Source organism: Myotis yumanensis, unplaced genomic scaffold (assembly GCF_028538775.1).
Source record: "Myotis yumanensis isolate MYYU_CA2020_CCGP unplaced genomic scaffold, mMyoYum1.0.hap1 SCAF_7, whole genome shotgun sequence".
NCBI lineage: Eukaryota > Metazoa > Chordata > Mammalia > Chiroptera > Vespertilionidae > Myotis > Myotis yumanensis.
The window spans coordinates 38,202,522-38,222,445 of NW_027223758.1; the positions used below are offsets into that span (position 1 = coordinate 38,202,522).

At 56.0% G+C, this 19,924-nt stretch overlaps 2 protein-coding genes across 6 annotated transcripts in view; one reads left to right on the forward strand and one right to left on the reverse strand.

Moving 5' to 3' along the window:
* The window catches only part of SRC (SRC proto-oncogene, non-receptor tyrosine kinase), a 51,904-nt gene extending 40,745 nt beyond the window's left edge, over positions 1-11,159 (forward strand). For 3 of the 5 annotated variants that reach the window (XM_070420288.1, XM_070420287.1, XM_070420289.1), the window contains 10 exons: positions 40-72; positions 902-1,000; positions 1,161-1,264; positions 3,113-3,262; positions 4,743-4,898; positions 6,332-6,511; positions 7,438-7,514; positions 8,231-8,384; positions 8,509-8,640; positions 8,902-11,159. In XM_070420288.1, coding sequence (XP_070276389.1) covers positions 40-72; positions 902-1,000; positions 1,161-1,264; positions 3,113-3,262; positions 4,743-4,898; positions 6,332-6,511; positions 7,438-7,514; positions 8,231-8,384; positions 8,509-8,640; positions 8,902-9,110 — 1,294 coding nt within the window. In that variant the 3' untranslated portion in view covers positions 9,111-11,159. The remainder of the gene's footprint in view (positions 1-39; positions 73-901; positions 1,001-1,160; positions 1,265-3,112; positions 3,263-4,742; positions 4,899-6,331; positions 6,512-7,437; positions 7,515-8,230; positions 8,385-8,508; positions 8,641-8,901) is intronic. The other 2 variants (XM_070420290.1, XM_070420291.1) reach the window with 1 other exon arrangement.
* BLCAP (BLCAP apoptosis inducing factor) overlaps positions 10,864-19,924 on the reverse strand; it is a 100,956-nt gene continuing 91,895 nt past the window's right edge. The window contains exon 5 of the transcript XR_011472144.1: positions 10,864-11,677. The gene's annotated coding sequence lies outside the window, so the exon portion shown is untranslated. The remainder of the gene's footprint in view (positions 11,678-19,924) is intronic.

The following is a 19,924-nucleotide window of genomic DNA, read 5'->3' on the forward strand; positions in this document are numbered from 1 at the left end:
TTCTCCTCTCTCCTCTGTGTCTCTGGACCCCCGCTCCAGCCAGACCTGGTTCACATTCAGATGGCTGCAAAGGTACTTCGCCCCCTCCCTCCTCCCACCCAGGCCCAGGGGACCCAGCCCTGTGGGGAGCTCCTCCTGCCCCATCCCCATCTCCTCTTCCTCCTTGTGGGCCATTCATATAGAAGTGTCCTGGGCATTGGGGCTCTGCCACCTTAGCCCCCTCTGACATGACTCGCTGTGTGATTTTGGGCAAGTCCCAGCCCCCTCTGGCCTCAGTTTTCCCCATGATGGGCAGGCTGCAAGAGGAGGCCTGTAGTTTTCAGTCAAGGAGCCCTTTAGGTGTGACCTGTGATTTGTGACATAGGCAGGCATTGCTCTAGTTTGCAGCGTTGGCACTTGGATTGTCATCAGTCCCCAAAAGGGCCACCCCCTGCCTCCACCCAGGTCTCACCAGCTCCCAGGATTGGGCTTCTCAGGGCTTGGGGAGACTTTGAAGGTCTGATTTGACATCCGTCTCCAACAGGAACTTGCTGTTGTAACTTGCTTGCTCCCAAAGACAAGGAGCTCCTATCTCACTCCCAGGCAGCTCTTGGCATCTTGAACAGCTTGGTCTATCTGAAGGGAAGCAAGAGTCCTTCCCATTCCAGGACTCTGCCCTGTGAATTCAGGCTTCAGGCTGACCAAGGTCAGTCCTGCCATAGTCCTGGACAAAGCCTGTCTGAGTCAGCTTTGGCCGAGGCATGTGGGCCAGCGTGGCCGGGCAGGCTGCGAGGGGCCTGGTCCCACCGTTCCCTGTGCTCCATTGGCCTCCAGGGCTCCCAGCACAGCACCCCTGAAAATTGCAGGCAGACCCACCACTGATGATTCCCTTCTCCTTTGTTCCTCCTGCTCCCCCACTCAGAGAGGGAGACTGGTGGCTGGCCCACTCGCTCAGCACGGGACAGACGGGCTACATCCCCAGCAACTACGTGGCGCCCTCCGACTCCATCCAGGCTGAGGAGTGAGTATGAACTCTGGCCTCCTGCTTGCTCACCGTCGCTTCTCTCCTGGGCTGGGGTGGGAGTCTGGCTGCCTAGGGCCCAGCCACATCCCAGGCCAGAGGCACTGTGGATGGGCAGAAGCCTGGATCACCAGTATTATCCTCCTCCCTCCTGCCCCAGGTGGTACTTTGGCAAGATCACAAGACGGGAGTCAGAGCGGTTATTGCTCAATGCAGAGAACCCAAGAGGGACCTTCCTAGTGCGAGAAAGCGAGACCACGAAAGGTAGGAGCCAGTGGGAACTGAATCTTCTGGTGGGTTGTTTGAGCAGGGTGTTGCAGAATGAATAGGAGTTTGGTGTATGCCGTGAAGTGGGAAGAACCCTCAGGGTGGAGGAAATGACAAGATCAAAGGCAGAGAGGTACATTGAGGACCACTGAGTTATCTTGGGTGGCCAGAGGTGCAGTAAAAGAGGACACTTAGCCTGAGATAAGGAATGGATACAGATTGTCAGGAGGACTAGGGGTCACACAGTGAAAGGCTTGTTCCCAGGGTGGGTGTTGCTACAATGGGTCCCTCTCCTTCCCCTTCTTCAGGGGCCTCTGGGGCTGGACTGGGTCCTGGGACCCGGCTTTACCCTTCCCCCATCAGTCCTGGCCCCTGTTCTTCTGTCCCTTCCCCTCAGCAAGAGAATGCATATGTATCACCACTTTCTCTCCAGCCCCTCTGCAAGTGGGTTGCAGGCACCCCATCTCCATGGCAACGAAGCTGGGCCACTTCCTGTGGGCCTGGGACACAGCAGGAGTTGGGAAAGCAGATCATCCATGTCACGCATGTGCACGGTTCTGTGGCCATGCACGCCATGTGTGGGTCTAGGCATGTGTGTGCACATGGGGGTGGAATTGTGTGTATTGTTGCATGGGAGAGAATTGTGGGTTTGTCTTCATGCCTGTGGGCCTGGGGAGTGTGTACCTTGTGAGCATGCAGCCCCCGGGCACAGGCACACCTGTGTGTGTGCGCACGGTCAGGGGCCGGCTTCAGGCGCAGGCCTGAGGCTTCCATGTGCACAGGGCCGGGGTCATCGGCAGTAAGTCATGGCTGCCCCATGCAGGCATTAGAGACCCAGGTACATTTCAAGTCAGCTTGGTGCCCGACTTGCTGTGTGACCTGAAGCCTAGCTGCTTCCCTCTCTGGGCCTCATTTTCCCTTCTCTACACAGATTTTAGCCTCTAGCTGAGGACTGTCCAGAGGGTCCGTGGCCTATGGGGGCTGGGCTTCTAGCAAAGTGCCTGTACGCTGCCTCCCAAGAAGGGCTTTCTGTGGCCACTAGAGCTTCTGCACCCACTGCCCCACCTCTGGGCTCAGCCTTGGTCCCTGTTGCCACCTTGTTCCCTTGAGGCCACTGTCTCTTGGGCTCAGGTTAACAGAGGCTCCTAGCCAGGCCTGCTGGGCAGGAGGGAGCTATTCCACCCAAAGCTGTTCCAGGCTCAAGGAAAGCAGGGAGGGGGCCACTGTGGCTGGCCCAGCTGAGCCTTAGCAGCCTTCAGGTCATGCCCAGCACATGGGCTCCTGCCTTGTCTGCCTCAGCCTCAGCCAGTCACCGGCTCCTGCCTGAGCCTGGAGTCTTCATGAAGTGATGGGGCACAGAGAATGCTGCCAAGGCAGACCCAGAGAGGGGCAGCAGTTAATGGGGGTACACACAGCCACGTGGGGCCACTTCTATGCTCCCATCAAGCATTTATTGAGCACCTGTTATATGTAGTCTTATTGAATCTTCCCAGCAGCCCTGGGAGTAGCCCCATTGTGCAGAGGAGGAAACTGAGGCAGGGAGAGGGCAAGCGACTTGTTCAGGTCACACAGTTCGGACACTCACTCAGGCTTCAGAAGTCTTGCCAGGGTCAAGGGTGCATGGCAAAGCTTTCCAGCCAGGTGCCGCCTTGCTGACTTGGCCCTGTCTCACTGGCTGCCCCAGAGCTGGGTTGAACCAGACCCTGGCTCTGCCTGGGCCGGGGCTGCCGACTTGGCATCCCTCTCTCCTCCTGTGTTGGACCGGCACAGAACTGTGCGTAGGGCCGTGGCCTGTGGGGGTGGCAGGCCTGGTGATCACGGCTCCTCGCTGGCCCTTCCCTGCAGGTGCCTACTGCCTCTCAGTGTCCGACTTCGACAACGCCAAGGGCCTCAACGTGAAGCACTACAAGATCCGCAAGCTGGACAGCGGCGGCTTCTACATCACCTCTCGCACCCAGTTCAACAGTCTGCAGCAGCTCGTAGCCTACTACTCCAGTGAGTGCCACCCCCCAGCCCGGGGTGCAGGCCTCCAGGGGGTGGGCAGCTGGGCCAGGGGAGAGTCTGGCCGGGGCTAGGCCCTCTAAGGGCCTCAGCTGCAGACCCTGAGGAGGGGGCTTTGGGGCCAACAAGGGCTGGGGCTTCTGTTATGCTGAGGATATGTGGCTCCTGCCTTCCTCCCCCCTTCTTTCCCCTGCCCCCTCTTCCTTCCCCTCCTCCCTCCCCATCTTTTCCCTCTTCTTTCCTCCCTGTGCTCTCTTCCTTATCTCCTCTCCCCTCTCTCCCCCCATACCCCTCCCTCCTTTTTCTCCTCTGCAGCTGGCTGGTGAAGAGGGGGCTTCCTGGAGGAGTGAGCAGGGAAGGGAGGGGCACAGGCGGTGTAGATTGTCTCTGCAGCCCTAGCACCGGTCTGAACTGGTTACTGGAAGAGGAGGAGGGGGCTGCCACATTGATTGCTGCTGAGAGAGGGAGGGCGCAGGGGGAGCAAGAGGTCGTGGTGCTCACAGGCACAGCCCCTGTGTATACAGAGCAGCTGTTGCATCTGGATGTTGAAGCTGTCGGGTGGACTGAAGAGTCACGGGCCTGTGTGCACCCTGTGGTGGGCCTGTGTGCTTGTGGTGTGCAGCTCTGGCCTCTGTGTGCCGGTGTGGCCTATTCTGAGAGTGCCTGCTACTTTCCAGCCCACACGTCCTCCTCCTCCTCCCCTGTCAACCCGCCTCCTGACTCCTCTAGGATCTGCCCCTTCTGTCAGTCTCTCGGCCACCACTACTGTTCATGCTGAATCCTGTTCCCCCAGATCAGAACCCTCCAGGGGCGCTCTTGCAATCTTAGGATAAGGACCCCAATGTGGTCTCTGAGGCCTTGAGTAGTCTGAACCTGGGTCTGCCCTTCCTCCATTCACTTCCCCGCAGCCCTCCAGCCTCCTTCCAGCTCCTCCACCCCAGCGGCTGTCCCTCCCTAAGGGCCTTTACACAGGCACGAGGCACTGTGCCTTCTGCTTAGAGTGCTCTTCCCTGGTTAACCACTCACCCTCCTGCAGACTCAAGTCCAAGTGCCGCTTCCTCTGGGAAGCCTTCCAGGACTCTATCCACCCCACCTGCTGTTGCATGCACATCACACATGTGGTTCTGGGAGTTTATTAAGGAAAGTTGGGCTCCCCCTGGACTGTGAGCTCCCAGAGGCCAAGGTTCCACTGGACTTGTCCTCCAGCGAGTGCCTGGTATCCACCTGGCTGGCCACGCCTTAAAGTGTGATTAATGAATGGATGGATGACTCAGGGAGCAGATGCATGGGGCAGTGTGAGCCTGTGTGGGGTGAGGGTGTTTACACACAGGTGTGGATGCTTGGCCTCAAGGGCATCCTGTGTGTCCCCGAAGCCTGTGTGCATACAACGTGTAGGTCTGTACACATGGTGGGACGGAGAGGCCCCAGGGTGGACACCAGGCCTGAACTCCATCTTCCCTGTCTCCATCTTCAGAACATGCTGATGGCCTGTGCCACCGACTCACCACTGTGTGCCCTACGTCCAAGCCACAGACTCAGGGCCTGGCCAAGGACGCTTGGGAGATCCCCCGGGAGTCACTGCGGCTGGAGGTCAAGCTGGGCCAGGGCTGCTTTGGAGAGGTGTGGATGGGTGAGTCCTTGCCCCTACCCCTCCAAGGAGAACACAGTCCCCTTGGGGGACTTTGGTGTCCCCACCTGAGAGCCAGGCAGATGTCCATCTGTCTGGCAACTCAAAACCCTTTTATCCCCTCCCCTTTACCCCCTAGAGTCTCACTTGCCTCTGTTGAACAGTGGGCCCTGTTTTAATGCGAAGCTCCCCAGTGGTGGCTGGCACCAAGATGGGAAGTAGCCTCTTCATGCCTCTGCGGAGGGGCTGGGCATTGGGCCAGGTGGCTTCACTCTGAGCCTCAATCTTCCCAACTGTAAAATGGGGCTGGTGACAGTAGGACCCACCGTGGGGCTGTGTGAGCGTGCATCCACAGGTTAGCTCTCAGCCCTGGGAAGAGAAGCCTCGGCGCGCAGAGGGAGTGCTGGGAAGCACAGGCCTGGCATGTTCTGGGCCTGTTAACAATCTCCTGTCTCACCCTGGAGAAACTGCAAAGCCGTCCTTGAGAACAAACACTCTGCGGCCCTGACAAAACTCAGGTCCCCTCCCACGGCCTGGTTTCTGCTGACACAGAGGGGTCGTGGAAGTTGGGGTGAGGTAGGCATGACCCTTGTAAGCCTGTGGCTGCAGCGGAGGGACACAGTGGCCCATCTTCAAGGTGTTCCTCTGAGCCACTGTCTTCACTTGGCATTGCTGTCTCCATTGTTCTCCCCTCAGGGGAAGAGATGATGGAGAGGAGCCGAGAAGGTTCCTGGGTGGGAGGCACTGCAGGGACAAAGGCCTGGAGGCTGGAGCTCAGGTCAAGTCAGGAAAAGAGAGGTGCTGGCTTTGAGCTAGAGAGAGGGGAGAGGATAAGAAGCCAGCTCCTACGCACGTGTGCAAAATGAGGATGTGAGCGAACGCTGGATAAGTCCACGCATCCGCTGTCCTGGTGGCTGCCAGACTCATACCTGGGTTGGTTGTGCAGTAATCAGTGGGGGAGGTTCTTCCTTCTTCCCTGTTGCTCCCAGCCCCTGCCCCGGCCCCATTCACTTGCTAGCACCTGAGGCACCTTCTTTGTGCTGCTGAGAGGGAACATGATCACCCAGGAATGAGTAGTTGCGTTGGAACTGTGGTCTCCCATCTCAGGTGAATGTGCTGCCTTTGGGGACATTCCTAATAACCAGAGTCCTAACAACAGCTACTGTTTCTGGAGCATGTACCTCCATGGATGACTCAGGGAGCAGATGCATGGGGCAGTGTGAGCCTGTGTGGGGTGAGGGTGTATACACACATTTAGTCTCTGTAATCGTCCTGGGAGGAGCATCTGTTTTTGTGCCCATTCTACAGGCGGGAGCTCTGAGACTCAGAATGGCCAGGGAGGCCAGAGCTGAAATTGGTACCTGAGCAGATCCTGGGTCCCTATGGGTGGGATTGGGGGGCCTCCACTGAGGCAGCCTGCATCCCTCCCCACACAGGGACCTGGAACGGCACCACCAGGGTGGCCATCAAAACCCTGAAGCCAGGCACGATGTCTCCAGAGGCCTTCCTGCAGGAGGCCCAGGTCATGAAGAAACTGAGGCACGAGAAGCTGGTGCAGCTGTACGCCGTGGTGTCTGAGGAGCCCATCTACATCGTCACGGAGTACATGAGCAAGGGTGAGGCCTGGTGATGGGCACCGAGATGTGGGCAGCCCCTGGCCAGGTTATCTCTGAATGAGGGTGCTCACCAAACAGCAGGTGGGGAGTGCTTTACTGCCCCCCAGATCTAGATTGTACCTCTTTAAAGGTGGAATGGAATAGAGCACAACTTCTCATGTTGATGGAAAGTTAAAACAAAGATTGCCTTTCTCTTCTCATTTTGTTGAACAGTCTCCCACAATGCATCTGGTCTACCTCAGTTTGCTGGTTTTCTAAAGCCATTTGCCATTTTGGGGCAGAAAGAGATCTTCCCCTAACCATCCAAACTCAGCCACATTAAGTCCCTGGCTTTATCTTTACTGAATTTTAAAATTAATGAATTAATTTTTAAAATTCCACTTTTTACAGGCATAATTTACATATTATAAAATTTACCCATTATAGATTATAAAATACATCCAGTTCAATGAGTTCCAATGGATGGATGCGCTCTGTATCCCTTACCACATCTGGATAGAGAAGATCTGTCACTCCAGACAGTTCCCTTGCCCCCTCTCCAGCCCCAAACTCCGGCAACCACATGCCTCCTGTCATCCTGGATTTGTTTCTTCTAGGGCTTCATTTACGTGATCTTTCACATCCGAGGGTCTTCCTTATTGGGTGTTATCCGTACTTTGTTCCTTTTTCACTGCTGAGTAGGATTCCATCAATGGATGGACCATAGTTTCTGTTTACCTGGAGGTGAACATTGGGGTTGTTTCTCATCCTGCTTGCCTTTGAATGACAAACGTTGAGTGAGTCTTTATCAGAGATGGGTTTACATAAAGTCTGCAGTGCTGGTTAAAGCGTGGCCAGCCCTTCCCATTTGGACAGGACCTGGGAATCACTGCTTCCTGTCTCAGAGTGGGTAGGGCAGTGGCTAGAGCTGCTTTCTCTCCGCCCAGGGAGTTTGCTGGACTTCCTCAAGGGGGAGACGGGCAAGTATCTGCGGCTGCCTCAGCTGGTGGACATGGCTGCTCAGGTGAGTCAGCCCCTCTTGCACCCTTGGCTTCACACACTCAGGCCCACCTGGCGCAGCCAGCGCTAGCCTCCGGGAAGCTTGCTTTGGCTGCCTTCGCACTCGCTGACCTCACCTCGTGTGTTACTGGGAGCACTTACAGTGCTGCAGGTGGTGGTTCTGGGCAGAGGAAAGAGCCCTTCCTGTGCAGCGAGTCCCTGACTTGCTGTGGGACGTTGGGCCTCAGTTTTCTTCTCTGTGAAGGTAATTCACTCACTTAACGAACATGTATTCACAAACTTGTACTTGTTTGCTGAACAACCTTTTTTCACTTAATCCTTATCACAACCAGGGGAGGCAGGGATGGCTGTTTGCTCCATTTGATGGATAAGAAAACTGAGGCTTGGAAAGGGGACTCGGGACTGCAGGCAGGAGCTGACACTGCTCTGTGTCTCTGGGGCATCTGGGGCCTCTTTTATGGTCACCCACTTCCCTGGGTGCCTCTTGTCTTGTGCTGCCCCTTTGCCCTTTGTCCCGCATTCCCTCCTTCTGTGAATGCTGGTCCTGCTTTTTGTGCAACAGCGTTTATTATGACCTACTTCACTTGCCTGAAGAAGGGGATGGGCAGGGTGTTTGGTTGGCTCTCTATCCTCGGGATGACCCCAGCCCTGGGCACATGCCTGTGACCTGGGAAGGGCTTGGGGTGGCCCCTGAGCCAGGCTCCTGGGTTTTGCCTGCAGATCGCCTCAGGCATGGCGTACGTGGAGCGGATGAACTATGTCCACCGGGATCTCCGTGCTGCCAACATCCTGGTTGGAGAGAATCTCGTGTGCAAAGTGGCCGACTTTGGCCTGGCTCGGCTCATCGAAGACAACGAGTACACAGCCCGGCAAGGTGGGCAGGGTCTGGGCGGGTACCAGGTGCCTTGGGAAGTCCTGCCCCTTCTCTGAGCCTCAGTTTCCTCATCTGTCATGTGGGGATGGGAATGACGCCTATATGGCCTTTCTTGCTCCTGCAGGTGCCAAATTCCCCATTAAGTGGACGGCTCCAGAAGCTGCCCTCTACGGCCGGTTCACCATCAAGTCAGACGTGTGGTCCTTTGGGATCCTGCTGACAGAGCTCACGACAAAGGGCCGGGTGCCCTACCCTGGTAAGAGGGCTCCCGCAGCCCGTCTTTAATCCCTGAACCCCTCTGCCCTGGTGACCTTGGACAAGCCAGACCCCCTCCCAGGCCTCGGTTTCCCCATCTGTATAAGAAAGAAGTTGAACATCTGATCTTAGGCTCTCTCTCTCTGACTTCCAGCCTTGGGGCGGGGCTTATGTTTATACCTACCCTGTTCTGATATCCCCATCAGCTTCCCCCCACCCCACTTTCCTCCCAGAGCCTCCTCACTCCTCCCTCTGCCCACAGGAATGGTAAACCGTGAGGTGCTGGACCAGGTGGAGCGAGGCTACCGGATGCCCTGCCCACCTGAGTGTCCCGAGTCCCTGCACGACCTCATGTGCCAGTGCTGGCGGAAGGAGCCCGAGGAACGGCCCACCTTCGAGTACCTGCAGGCCTTCCTGGAGGACTATTTCACGTCCACTGAGCCCCAATACCAGCCTGGAGAGAACCTATAGGGGGCAGCTTCAGGGGCAGACTGGCTGCTCGGCGTGGATCGGGCTGGGTGGCCCCCAGGGTGGGGTCCTGCCTCGCTCTTCCTGTCCGCCGTTGCTCCTCTGTGGGGCTGAGTTGTCAGTGATTAGGCCTCTCCCTCTTTTGTGGCATGGAAGGGCTTGGCGCCTGGAGCAGCCCTGAGGGCGGGTCCAAGGCTGGCACAGTGACCGTGCCTGGCTCCTGCTCCCGCCACACACCTCCTCCTTGTACACCTCCTGGAGCTCCGTGAATTGCGGCAGGAGGACGTGGGGAAAAGGGCTGGAGCTGAGGGCTCCCTTTCCCAGCCTCAGCCTCCTCTACACATTGGCTCCTTCCCTCTTCCACGCCATGCAGGGCTGTCTCCAGAGCTGGCCAAAGAGCCTTTCCAAAGAAAAGTGATAGGCCCTTGGCCATCAGCCTGCCTGATACCCTGCCCCTTGCCGTCCATTTCTGAAACACCTGTTCGTGGAGGCCGCTGGGTCCAGACCCCTCTGCCGTGGCTCCCGAGCAGAGCAGCCTGACGCCTAGACTGACTTGATGATGATGGGTGGGGTGGACTCCCCCCAAACCCTGCCCTTCTTAGGCCCGAGGGTCCCTTAGAGATCATCAATTCCTTGTCCCTTACCACCCATGGGGAAACAGCCCAGAGAGAGGTTGTGACTTACCCAAGTCCACAGAGCAGTTCAGAGTTGAGGTGGGATCAGAACCCGGTGCTCCCTCTGTCTTCCTCAGGAACCAAGATTGTCCTCAGCGGCATCATGGACAGACTGTGGCAGCCCAAGGGACAAGGGGCCTGAGGGTGGGTTAGAGACAGCAGAGAGTTCTGCTGCTATTTCCCGCTCAGCGGGGCTGTTGGGGGGGGAGAGAGTGGAGGTGGGTGTGGGGCTGAGCTGGGAATGAAGGGTGAAGGTGCAGGTGTAGGGAGGCAGAATTCAGTCAGAATGTGGGTGGATTTTGACCTTCAGGCGTAGCCAGTTAAGAAAGGGAGTGAGTTCCCAGGCTCTGGGGGCAATCAAGCAGAAATAGAAGATCCAAGTGGTTGGGAAACTTGCCCTGGCCTTAGGAGGGGGCCCCAGGTTGTCTGCCCAGTTTGTCCTGTGTCATTTCAATGCCTGGCCCCTGCTCTCCTCTCCACGTTGGCACCTTAAACTCATGAGTAGGGAAAGGAGTGCCTAGGCTGGGGTGGGAGAGGATGAGGGTTCCACTGTCAGGTATCAGGACTGGCTGTGAGACCTTGGGTGGACCTGACTTCTCTGGGCTGCAGCGTCTGCCTCCTTATGTGGTCATGGCCTCTGCCATTGCTCCCCTCCTGTCCTGTCCAGACCTGTGACCTGGCATCACACAGTGAGCACAGCCCGGGCGTCAGGAGACTGTTTTGGCCCTCGCTCTACTGTTCAGTCTTAGGGTATGCGGTGGCTTCTCCCTGGTCCCAGTGTGCTCCTCCTAAAAGGGGAAGCTGACAGTTTGTGGGCATCTTGGTAAGGGCCTCTGTGTGTGTATGTGTGTGTGTGCACGTGTGTGTTCCTCCATGTGTGTCCATATTTAACATGTAAAAATGCCCCTTACTCTGTCGCCCAGACACATTGTACATTTCACCCACAGCCCCCCCTCATAGCAATAACATTCCTGCTGCCGGGGATTCTTGAGCCAGCCAGGCCCTGTCAGCGGAGAAGGAGGCCAAGGGGTGCCTGCCTATGAAATTTCAACTTTTCCTTTCATACATGTTTATTACCCAAGTCTTCTCCTGTCTGTCCCAGTCCCAAATCTGGACTCACCTACACGAGCGTGCTCTCAAATCCCCTTCTAACTGCCCAAGGCCCTTTGTATAAGGTGTCCTAATACTGTCCTTTTTTAAAACAAACAAACAGTGTTTTGTAGATTTCAGATGACTATGCAGAGGCCTAGCAGACCCCCGGTTCTGGGCAGGGCCTGGGGGTCCCACATTCCATGGCCCAGGCTCGGGGGGTGGGAGAATCCAGAATTGGTTGTAAATACTTTGTATATTGTCTGATTAAACACAAACAGACCTCAGAGTTCAGCTAGTGGTTTATTGAGCCTCTGCTGTGTGCCGGAGGGTGAGAAGTGGGGGTGAGGCCAGACTGTGGTCAGAAGGCCTTTGTGCGGGCGCCGGGCCTGGGCATGACATGATCAGATTGGAGTCAACAGTTACCATGGAATGTGACCATGTATGCACACCTGGACCTGCCTCTGTGGAGTGAGCACGTTTGGCAGAAGCCTTGCTTGTGTCTGAGCTCCACAGATGAAACCCAAGACTCCCATAGTATCTGCAGTTCAGAACTCTGATGCCGGGTGGATGGTGGTGGCTGACACTCTGGGACTGGGTGGGCTGTCAGGCCCGCATGGAGTTGTGGATGTGCCTGGGGAGATGTGGCTGTGCGGGTGCTGTTTGCGTTTCCTGGAGTGCGGGGCTGGGTGGGCGGTGGGGCTGCATCGAAGTCCTGGGCACTGGAGAAAAATTTCAAAGACTCTTCTCTCCTCCCTTCTCTCCCGCCACCAATAGACACAACCTGGGAAGTTCATTTGCAGCAGTCTACGAAGAAATTTATTTTACATCAGATCATGCACATATCCACGAGTCACCTCTGGTTGTAATAACACTTTAATTAAATGGGGATATTTGTTCAGTATAATTTTCACAAGCCAGAGAGATCCCATGGGTGTGCTCATGACTTGGGAGCATAAATAAGAATTCCCAAGGAGCGTGGCTGTGAGAGGAATTCCCGAGGAGCGTGGCCGAGAGTGAGTGAGGAATTCCCGAGGAGCGTGGCTGTGAGTGAGTGAGGAATTCCCGAGGAGCGTGGCTGTGAGTGAGGAATTCCCGAGGAGCGTGGCCGTGAGTGGGAAATTCCCGAGGAGCGTGGCCGTGAGTGAGGAATTCCCGAGGAGCGTGGCCGTGAGTGAGGAATTCCCGAGGAGCGTGGCTATGAGAGGAATTCCCGAGGAGCGTGGCTATGAGAGGAATTCCCGGGGAGCGTGGCCGTGAGTGGGAAATTCCCGGGGAGCGTGGCCGTGAGTGAGGAATTCCCGGGGAGCGTGGCCGTGAGAGAGGAATTCCCGAGGAGCGTGGCTGTGAGTGAGGAATTCCCGAGGAGCGTGGCCGTGAGTGGGAAATTCCCGGGGAGCGTGGCCGTGAGAGAGGAGTTCCCGGGGAGCGTGGCCGTGAGAGAGGAATTCCCGAGGAGCGTGGCTGTGAGAGGAATTCCCGGGGAGCGTGGCCGTGAGTGAGGAATTCCCGAGGAGCGTGGCCGTGAGAGAGGAATTCCCGGGGAGCGTGGCTGTGAGAGGAATTCCCGGGGAGCGTGGCCGTGAGTGAGGAATTCCCGAGGAGCGTGGCTATGAGAGGAATTCCCGGGGAGCGTGGCCGTGAGTGGGAAATTCCCGGGGAGCGTGGCCGTGAGTTTGTGGCGCGGGTCTTCTGTTTGTTCCTGGGATGGTGTTTCCTAGGATGTGTGTGCCTTTGTGTTCATGGGTGTATGTGTGGGGAGTTGTTATCCCATGGCTCTGTGTGTCTATATACACACGTGTCCAGGTAATGTGCTAGCCTGTGGGCTCCTGGGGTGTGTGTACCTGGGAATTAATGGGATATGAAGTGAATAGGTCTGTTATTTTCCAGCCGCGTGTGCACAGATTTGTGAGCATTGCATGGACATAATCCCAGTCCTTCCAGCTTGAACCTGTGGGCTGGCTGCGGGCACCAGTGTGTGTAACTGCTTCTGTGGACAAGCATGGAGCGGTGTGGGTCGGTGCAGGTCCCTGTGGGCTCAGCGCACACACCACGCGGGCCGCTCCCGGCAAGACCCATGTGTGCGCTGGGATGGAGGAACAGCAAGCAGGCGGGGGACACCCTACCCCGTGGGGACAAAGAACTGCCTGCGCATTCCCCAGGCACCCCCTCCGCACCTGACCCACTGCTCGGGGAAGAGGTCCCGCACCCCCTCTCTCCGCTGTCTCGCAGTTTCTCTGTGTGCCTTTTCCGCATCTGCATCTCCGCTGTCTCTGCCGCTACAGTTCCTCCTGCCCTGCTAGTCAGCGTGGCTCTGGCTCTCCTTGACAAGTCTTTGTTTCTTCCTATTCCCTCCCTTAACCTCCCTGTCTCCCCACTTCTGGGTCTTTCTCTGCTTGCCTCTGTGCTTCTGATTTGCTGCCTTCGTTTTTACTTCTCCCTCTGTTACTCACTGTGGTTAGTTTATCTTTTTCTCTGTGCCTTGCTGTTCGTTCTCTGCTCTCCCTCTCTTTCAGATTTTCTTTCTTATCGATATCTTGATGCCTCTGATTCTTCCCCAGGCCTCCACCTCCATGCCTTTGTTCAGGCCGTTTCCACTACTGGGAATGCCCTTTCTTTCCTCTCTGCAACTTGGCAAACTCCTATTCCTTTTTCAAGACACATCTGGCGGGGAGGGGGTGGGGGGGAACAGACTGCCTCTGGGAGTTTTCCTGTCCCCCTTCGCCCCCCCCCCCAACTTGCAGGGTTGTCCAGAACAATAGCTCGAGGGAATTGGGGGAGTCTCGCTGATGCACCCAGATCTGGCCCGCGGGAAGGGAATTGGGGGAGTCTCGCTGATGCACCCAGATCTGGCCTGCGGGAAGGGAGGCAGGGACGCTTCCTCTGTCTCGCCCACCGATGGCTTGGACTCCCTTGCTCTGGGCCTCTGTTCATTTTGCTTTGCTCTATTCTTCGTGAGAGACAGAATGTGGAGAGGCAAGAGATGCCACTGTGCTGGGCCCACCGTCTCAGGGCCCAGCTCACTCCTCCTTGTGCAACTCTGTCCAGTTTCCTACTTCAGAGGACTGGAGACCTGGACCCCCACGTCCCCTCCACCTCTTCCTAATTTCAGTAGTTTTGTCTTATTCTGCATGCATTTTTTTTTTCTGTTTGAGATAAATGTTTTCTTCCATGAAAAAAAATACATAGCAGAGTAGGAAAGATACAGAAAAGCACAAAAAGGTCCTAATTTGTTTTCCCTACCCCAGCCCGCCCACCTGGAAACATGGGGCATGTTTCTGGGTATGTGTCCATCTGGTCTTGTCACCTATTCTCTGCCCATCACCTCTGCGCCTCCTTGTCTCTCTGACTCTGAATGTGCCTCTGTCTCTCCATCCTCTGGTCCACGTGTATTGGCTCTCTCTCTGGGCTGCTAGCCCATTCATTCTTTCATACATTTACATGCAAAACTCATATTGAAGATTTACCCTGGCCCCAGTCCTGCCATGGGCCCACATGGATGTGTGAGCGCACGTTTGCCTGTACAGCTGTGTCAGGCCCTCAGTGCCAGGTCTGTCTGCCTTTCTCAGCCACTCCCTGCCTCCCTTTCTCTACGGATTCATTGAGCTCCCTCCCACTGTTGCACTTCCAATGTGTGTGGTGTGTGTAGTATGTGTTACATTGTGTGTGAGCAGCGTGTGTGGTGTGCACTGTGCGGTGAGTCTGGTGTGCACTGTGCTGTGTGTTGTGTGGGCTGTGGCTCTGTGTATGGTTTGTGGTGTGCACTGTGCTGTGTGTTGTGTGGGCTGTGGCTCTGTGTATGGTCTGTGGTGTGCACTGTGCTGTGTGTTGTGTGGGCTGTGGCTCTGTGTATGGTCTGTGGTGTGCACTGTGCTGTGTGTTGTGTGTCCGTGGGCTGTGTGTGCTGTGGCCGTGTGTGTGTGGACTGTGAGTGTTCCTGCTTCCCCTGCCTTCCAGGCTGCAACCCCCTCTGCCGTCCATCTCTTCCTTCACACTCTGCTCCTTTCATTTCCTTCCTCTCTTCCTCATAAAATTCCACCCAGACCTTGTACTGGAAGTACATTTGAGCTCACATCCGCACGTGCACACGCGCGCGCGCACACACACACACACACACACACATAGTTCATCGTCTGCATTTTCTTTCATCTGTCTTCTTTCCCATTTTTTCTCTTGAAGGCTCCAAAAAGCTGTGATTTTCAGAGAGAAAAACAGAAACAGACAAATACCAAGATAGAGAAGGAACAGCCACAGTTGGGGGGTGAGGGGTGGGGCGGGGAAGGGGCCTGGAGACAGAGCTCCGTGCATCAGTCTGTCATCCATCCTTCCCTCGCTCTCCCCAGCCTTCCTCTCCCTGGGTCTTCCCACCCAGTGCCCAGATCTGTGCTTCCCTCAGACTGTGACCCATGGACCCCGGGCCACTGTCCCCTGTCAGGCTCTGTCTGTGCATTCACCTGTCTGTCTGTCTGCCTCGGCCTGGCCCCTCCTGTTTCCCCTTTGCTGTGGTCTCATTAAGTGTCCATCTCTTCCTTTGGCTTCCCCGTCTCCAGGGTGGCGAGTGTGTGTGTCCATGTGGCTGTGGCTGGATCTCAGTGCCGGGAGGTCTGTCTTCCTCCACCTCCCTGCAGATTTTATTAAACATCCTCCTTCTTTTCCTTCTTCTCGCCTCTCCTGCTGCCCTCTTGGTGTGCGTGCATTGGCGTGTGTGTATCTACCCAGGAACCTCTCGAAAAGTTCATTTTTGTTTTGATTAAAAAAGTAGATTATTTTCGTGGCCCCCTAAAAGCATCGTGAGCTGGCGATTTACTGAGCTCCTCCTCTGTGCCCATTCTGGGCCAATGCTGTTCCTGGTGGGGCTGTGTGTCCTTTGTGCCCTGTGTGTCCTTTCTGCTCTGCATTTTCATTCTGCTCCGTTCTGCCCCCTGCAGCTTGCCCTTGGCTTCTGTGAGTATATCAAAGCCAGATGACAGGTGCCAGCCCCCCCCCCCCGCCCCCCACACACACACTTCTGTCTTTCTCTGTCCATCTCTCACCCTAGCAGGGTTGTTTCTTTCTCTGGGGTCCTCATTCATTCATTCATTCATTCCCCCAACAAATACCTGATGCCTGTGGACCTGCCAGGGAACATGGATCTGGCTCCCCACCTGTCCCAGGCCTCTGTGCTCCCGATCTGCAGGCTTGTTGCTTTCCAGTGTGGGCTGTACCCCTGCGGCCCCTTGCGTGGCTGGGAGGGCAGAGGGGCATTGGTGCTTCCATCCTCAGCTCTTCAGACTCTTCTTGAAACACTCATTGTGGAGCAGCTGCTCCTGCCTGGCCGTGTGTGTGCGTGCGTGTGTGTGTGCGTGTGTGCATGTGTGTGTGTGTGTGTGTGTGTGTGTGTGTGTTCCCCCCACCCCCAGGCCTCCATCTTGATTATTCCAGATGTGCCTGCCCATCTTTCCATTCCCCTCTGGGCCTCTCCCTTCCTCCCTCTGCCCCCTCTTTTACCCTCTGCTTTTTCGTCTGCGTTCATCCTTGATGCTCTCACGCGGTGTGTAAGCATGCATCCACTCACTGGCCCATTCCTTTGACGGGTTTCCATGGAGCACCCACTGTCCGCCTGACCCTGGTTGGGGGCTCAGGGGTGAGGGAAGTTGCTGGGAGCAGCCCTGGACACGCACTCACTGTCTAGGACAGACGAGCAGAAGAGGTGCAGAAAGACCCTCAGTCCCAGGAGCGCAGAGAGCTTGAACAGAGGGTCAGGGAGGGCTCCCCTAATGAGGAGCTGAGGGAGAGCTGAGAGTGAGTAGGAGCAACAGGAGAACAAGGGGGAGGAGGGAGCGCCCCGGTAGCAGAACAGCCGTGCAAGGCCAGGAGGTGGGAGCTGGGCAGAACCAGGGTGGGACTGCTACTGAGTCTCCATCCTCTCTTGCTCTGCCCCCTTCTTCTTCTTCCCTTTTCTGGGGGTTTGTGATTGTGTGTGTGAAGGACCAGAGAGAGGGAGACAGACAGACACCAGAAGAGGGCGGGAGAGGCCCAGGGAAGCCTGCTTCTCCTGTTTACCTCCCATCTCACCCCGTCCCCTTCTCTCTGGGCTGATCGAAATCTCCTCTTTCTCTGGACTTGCTGCATTTGTTCATGTGTGTGTGGTACATGTATGTGTGGGTGTGTGGCATGTGTGTGGTGTGTGTGTAGTATAGTACGTGTGTTGCGTGGCATATGTGTGTTGCATGTGGCTTATGTGTGCTGTGCTGTGTGACATGTGTTGGTATGTGTGTTGTGTGGTGTGGTGTGGTGTGCATGCAGTATTTTTGTGTGTGTGGTGGTGTGTGTGGCATGTGGCTCCTTGCTGACTCCCTCACTGTGCTGAGGTCCCTCCCCGCCATGCAGGCATCTTTCTTTCAGGTGCTTGTTCTGTCCAAAAGCCCAAGGGGGCCATTCTTTGGAGGCGGCCAGGGTGGGATGGGTGCCTCTGCCTTCTCTTCATGCTTCATTCGGTCTCTCTCCATTTCTCTTTCTGAACCCCTCTCTCAGGGTCACTCTTGTTTATTTATTTATTTTTATTTTTAAAAATATGTATTTTTTAATTTTTATTGATTTCAGAGAGGAAGGGAAAGAGAAGGAGAGAGAGAAACATCAGTGATGAGAGGGAATCATTGATCGGCTGCCTCCTGCACGCCCCACAGGGATCGAGCCCGCAACCCAGGCATGTGTCCTTGACCGGAATCAAACCCAGGACCTTTCAGTCCGCAGGCCGATGCTCTTTCCACTGAGCCAGACCTGCTGGGGCAGGGTCACTCTTGTTTAGACTTCTGTGTGCCTCTTGCATTTGCATCTATCGGCCACCTCTCTACTGCACTGCCCCCCTTCCCTCTCTCTCTTTGTTCTGATTTTCTTTGTCTCTGTTTCTGTCTTTCTCTTTTTGTTTTGTTCTTTCTTTGTTTCTCGCTGTCCCTGCCTCTCAGTTTTAGCTTAATTTACTTGGTGTTAACTAACCTTCTTCTGTCCATATGTGACCGCACAGTCACAGGTGTGCTTGTGTGTATGTGTGTCCGTCTGCCCCACACTGCACAGGGCCTGTCAGGCGTGTGCATGTGCCTGTGCGGCTGAGCCAGCATCTGGCTCCTGACCTGTCCCCCGCGCCTCGGCCCTCCCTGTCTCCGCTGGCTTTTTGGATCTCCAGTGCAGGCAGCTGCTGCCCCCCTGCTCCGCGCCGGGGGTCATTGCCACGGCTGAGGGTTTTGTTTCCTTTCACTCCCTCCGGTTTTCCTGGAACAGTCATCCGAGAAGCAGCTGCTCCTGCTGGTCTTGGCATGCGTGTGTGCGTGCGTGTGTGTGTGTGTGTGTGTGTGTGTGACAGAGACAGACAGGGACAGAGTAGCCCCCTGCCCAGCCCCCTTCTCTGTGAGGCTTGAGGCTTTTGTATTCATTCCGAGTCACTTGCATTTGTCCCTCCATTCAATCAACACCCCTGGGCCTCTCCTGTGTGCTGGGTGTGAGTGTGTGTGTGACTCGGCCTCCTTCCTGCCTGTTGCTGCCCCGTCTCTAAGGCAATTCTGAAACCTGCCCTGGCTCTGCATGGCGTTCGCAGGGAGGCGGGTGTGAACCAGTGTGTGGCCAGCTGTCAGCGTGTCGGCTCTGCCACTTCGCTAACCCGCTGCTCCCACTCGGGGCAGTTTCCTCTTGGTCAGCAGACACTGAACACCGTGTGTGTGTGTGTGTGTGTGTGTGTGTGTGTGTGTGTGAGACAAAACTCCTCTCACCCTTGAGCTCTCTGCTCACCTCCTCTCTACAGCTCCATCTTGATTTTTCCAGACGTGCTGGTATCTATCTGTCTTGCTCCCCACTCCCCCCAATATCTCCCTTTCTCCTTCCCCACCCATCTCTGAGGCTCTGTCCAGTGCTGCTTTCACTCTGGGGATGAGCACATGTGATCTGTCCGTCCATCCATCCATGCATCCATCCATCCATGCATCCATCCATGCATCTGTCTGTCTGAGAGTTATTTCTGGACCCTTTCCTAACCCCTCTTGCCGGGCCCACTGTTGTCCTCCCCTGTGCTGCTGGGCCATCTCAGCACTCACACTCATCCGGCCTTCCTCTCTTCCGGCCTCCCTCTCTCCCGGCCTCCCTCTCTCCTCCGGCCTCCCTCTCTCCCAGCCTCCCTCTCTCCCCCGGCCTCCCTTGCCCCACCCTCTGTTGTGAGCTCCAGACCTGAGCAAGCAGCTGCTTCTGGGCCCCTCACCAACCCCCAACCCCTGCACCCCTCTAGGCCCACCCCAGACTCAGCCCTTTCTCTGCCCCTTCTCCCCCATGTGCCTGCTTCACCCGCCTCCAACAGGACACCCAGCAGCCCATACCTCCAGATCGAGGCCAGTGCTGGAAATTTCCTTCCTGTCCTGTGGATCACCCCTGCCACCCCCCCCACCCCCCCGCCTCCCAATTCAGATCTCCCCCGGGGTCTCTCTCTCTTTGCCCATGTGAGGGTCTAGGCATTAGTCTTTCTCTCTTGGGTCAAATTACCTTTTTATTTCCTTTTTTGGCATATTTTGCCAGGGTTTGTTCATACCTGGGCATCGTGTGTGTGTGTGTGTGTGTGTGTGTCTTCTTTTCTCCCTGTCTGACGCATACATCTTTCCTTCCCTCTCTTATCCTCTTTCTCTCATTTAAAAACAAAACAAAACTGTGGTATGCCTGGCCGGCGTGGCTCAGTGGATGCCCAGCGTAGCACAGTTCAATTCCTGGTCAAGGCACATGCCCGGGTTGGGGGCTCAATCCCCAGTGTGGATGTGCAGAAGGCAGCCAATCAATGATTCTCTCTCATCATTGATGTTTCTATCTCTCTCTCCCTCTCCCTTCCTCTCTGAAATCGATAATAAAAATATATTTAAAAAATTAAAAAATTGTGGTATAACTTACCTGTCATAGAATGTGCAACTCTACACCTGTGGAGTCACCTCCCCAGGCAAGAACCAGATCATCCGAGCAGCCCCAGCCTCCTCCTCCCTCACCACCCCCCCCACCCCTCAAGGGAACCACTGTTCTGACTCAATTACTGTTTCCTTTCATTGTTTT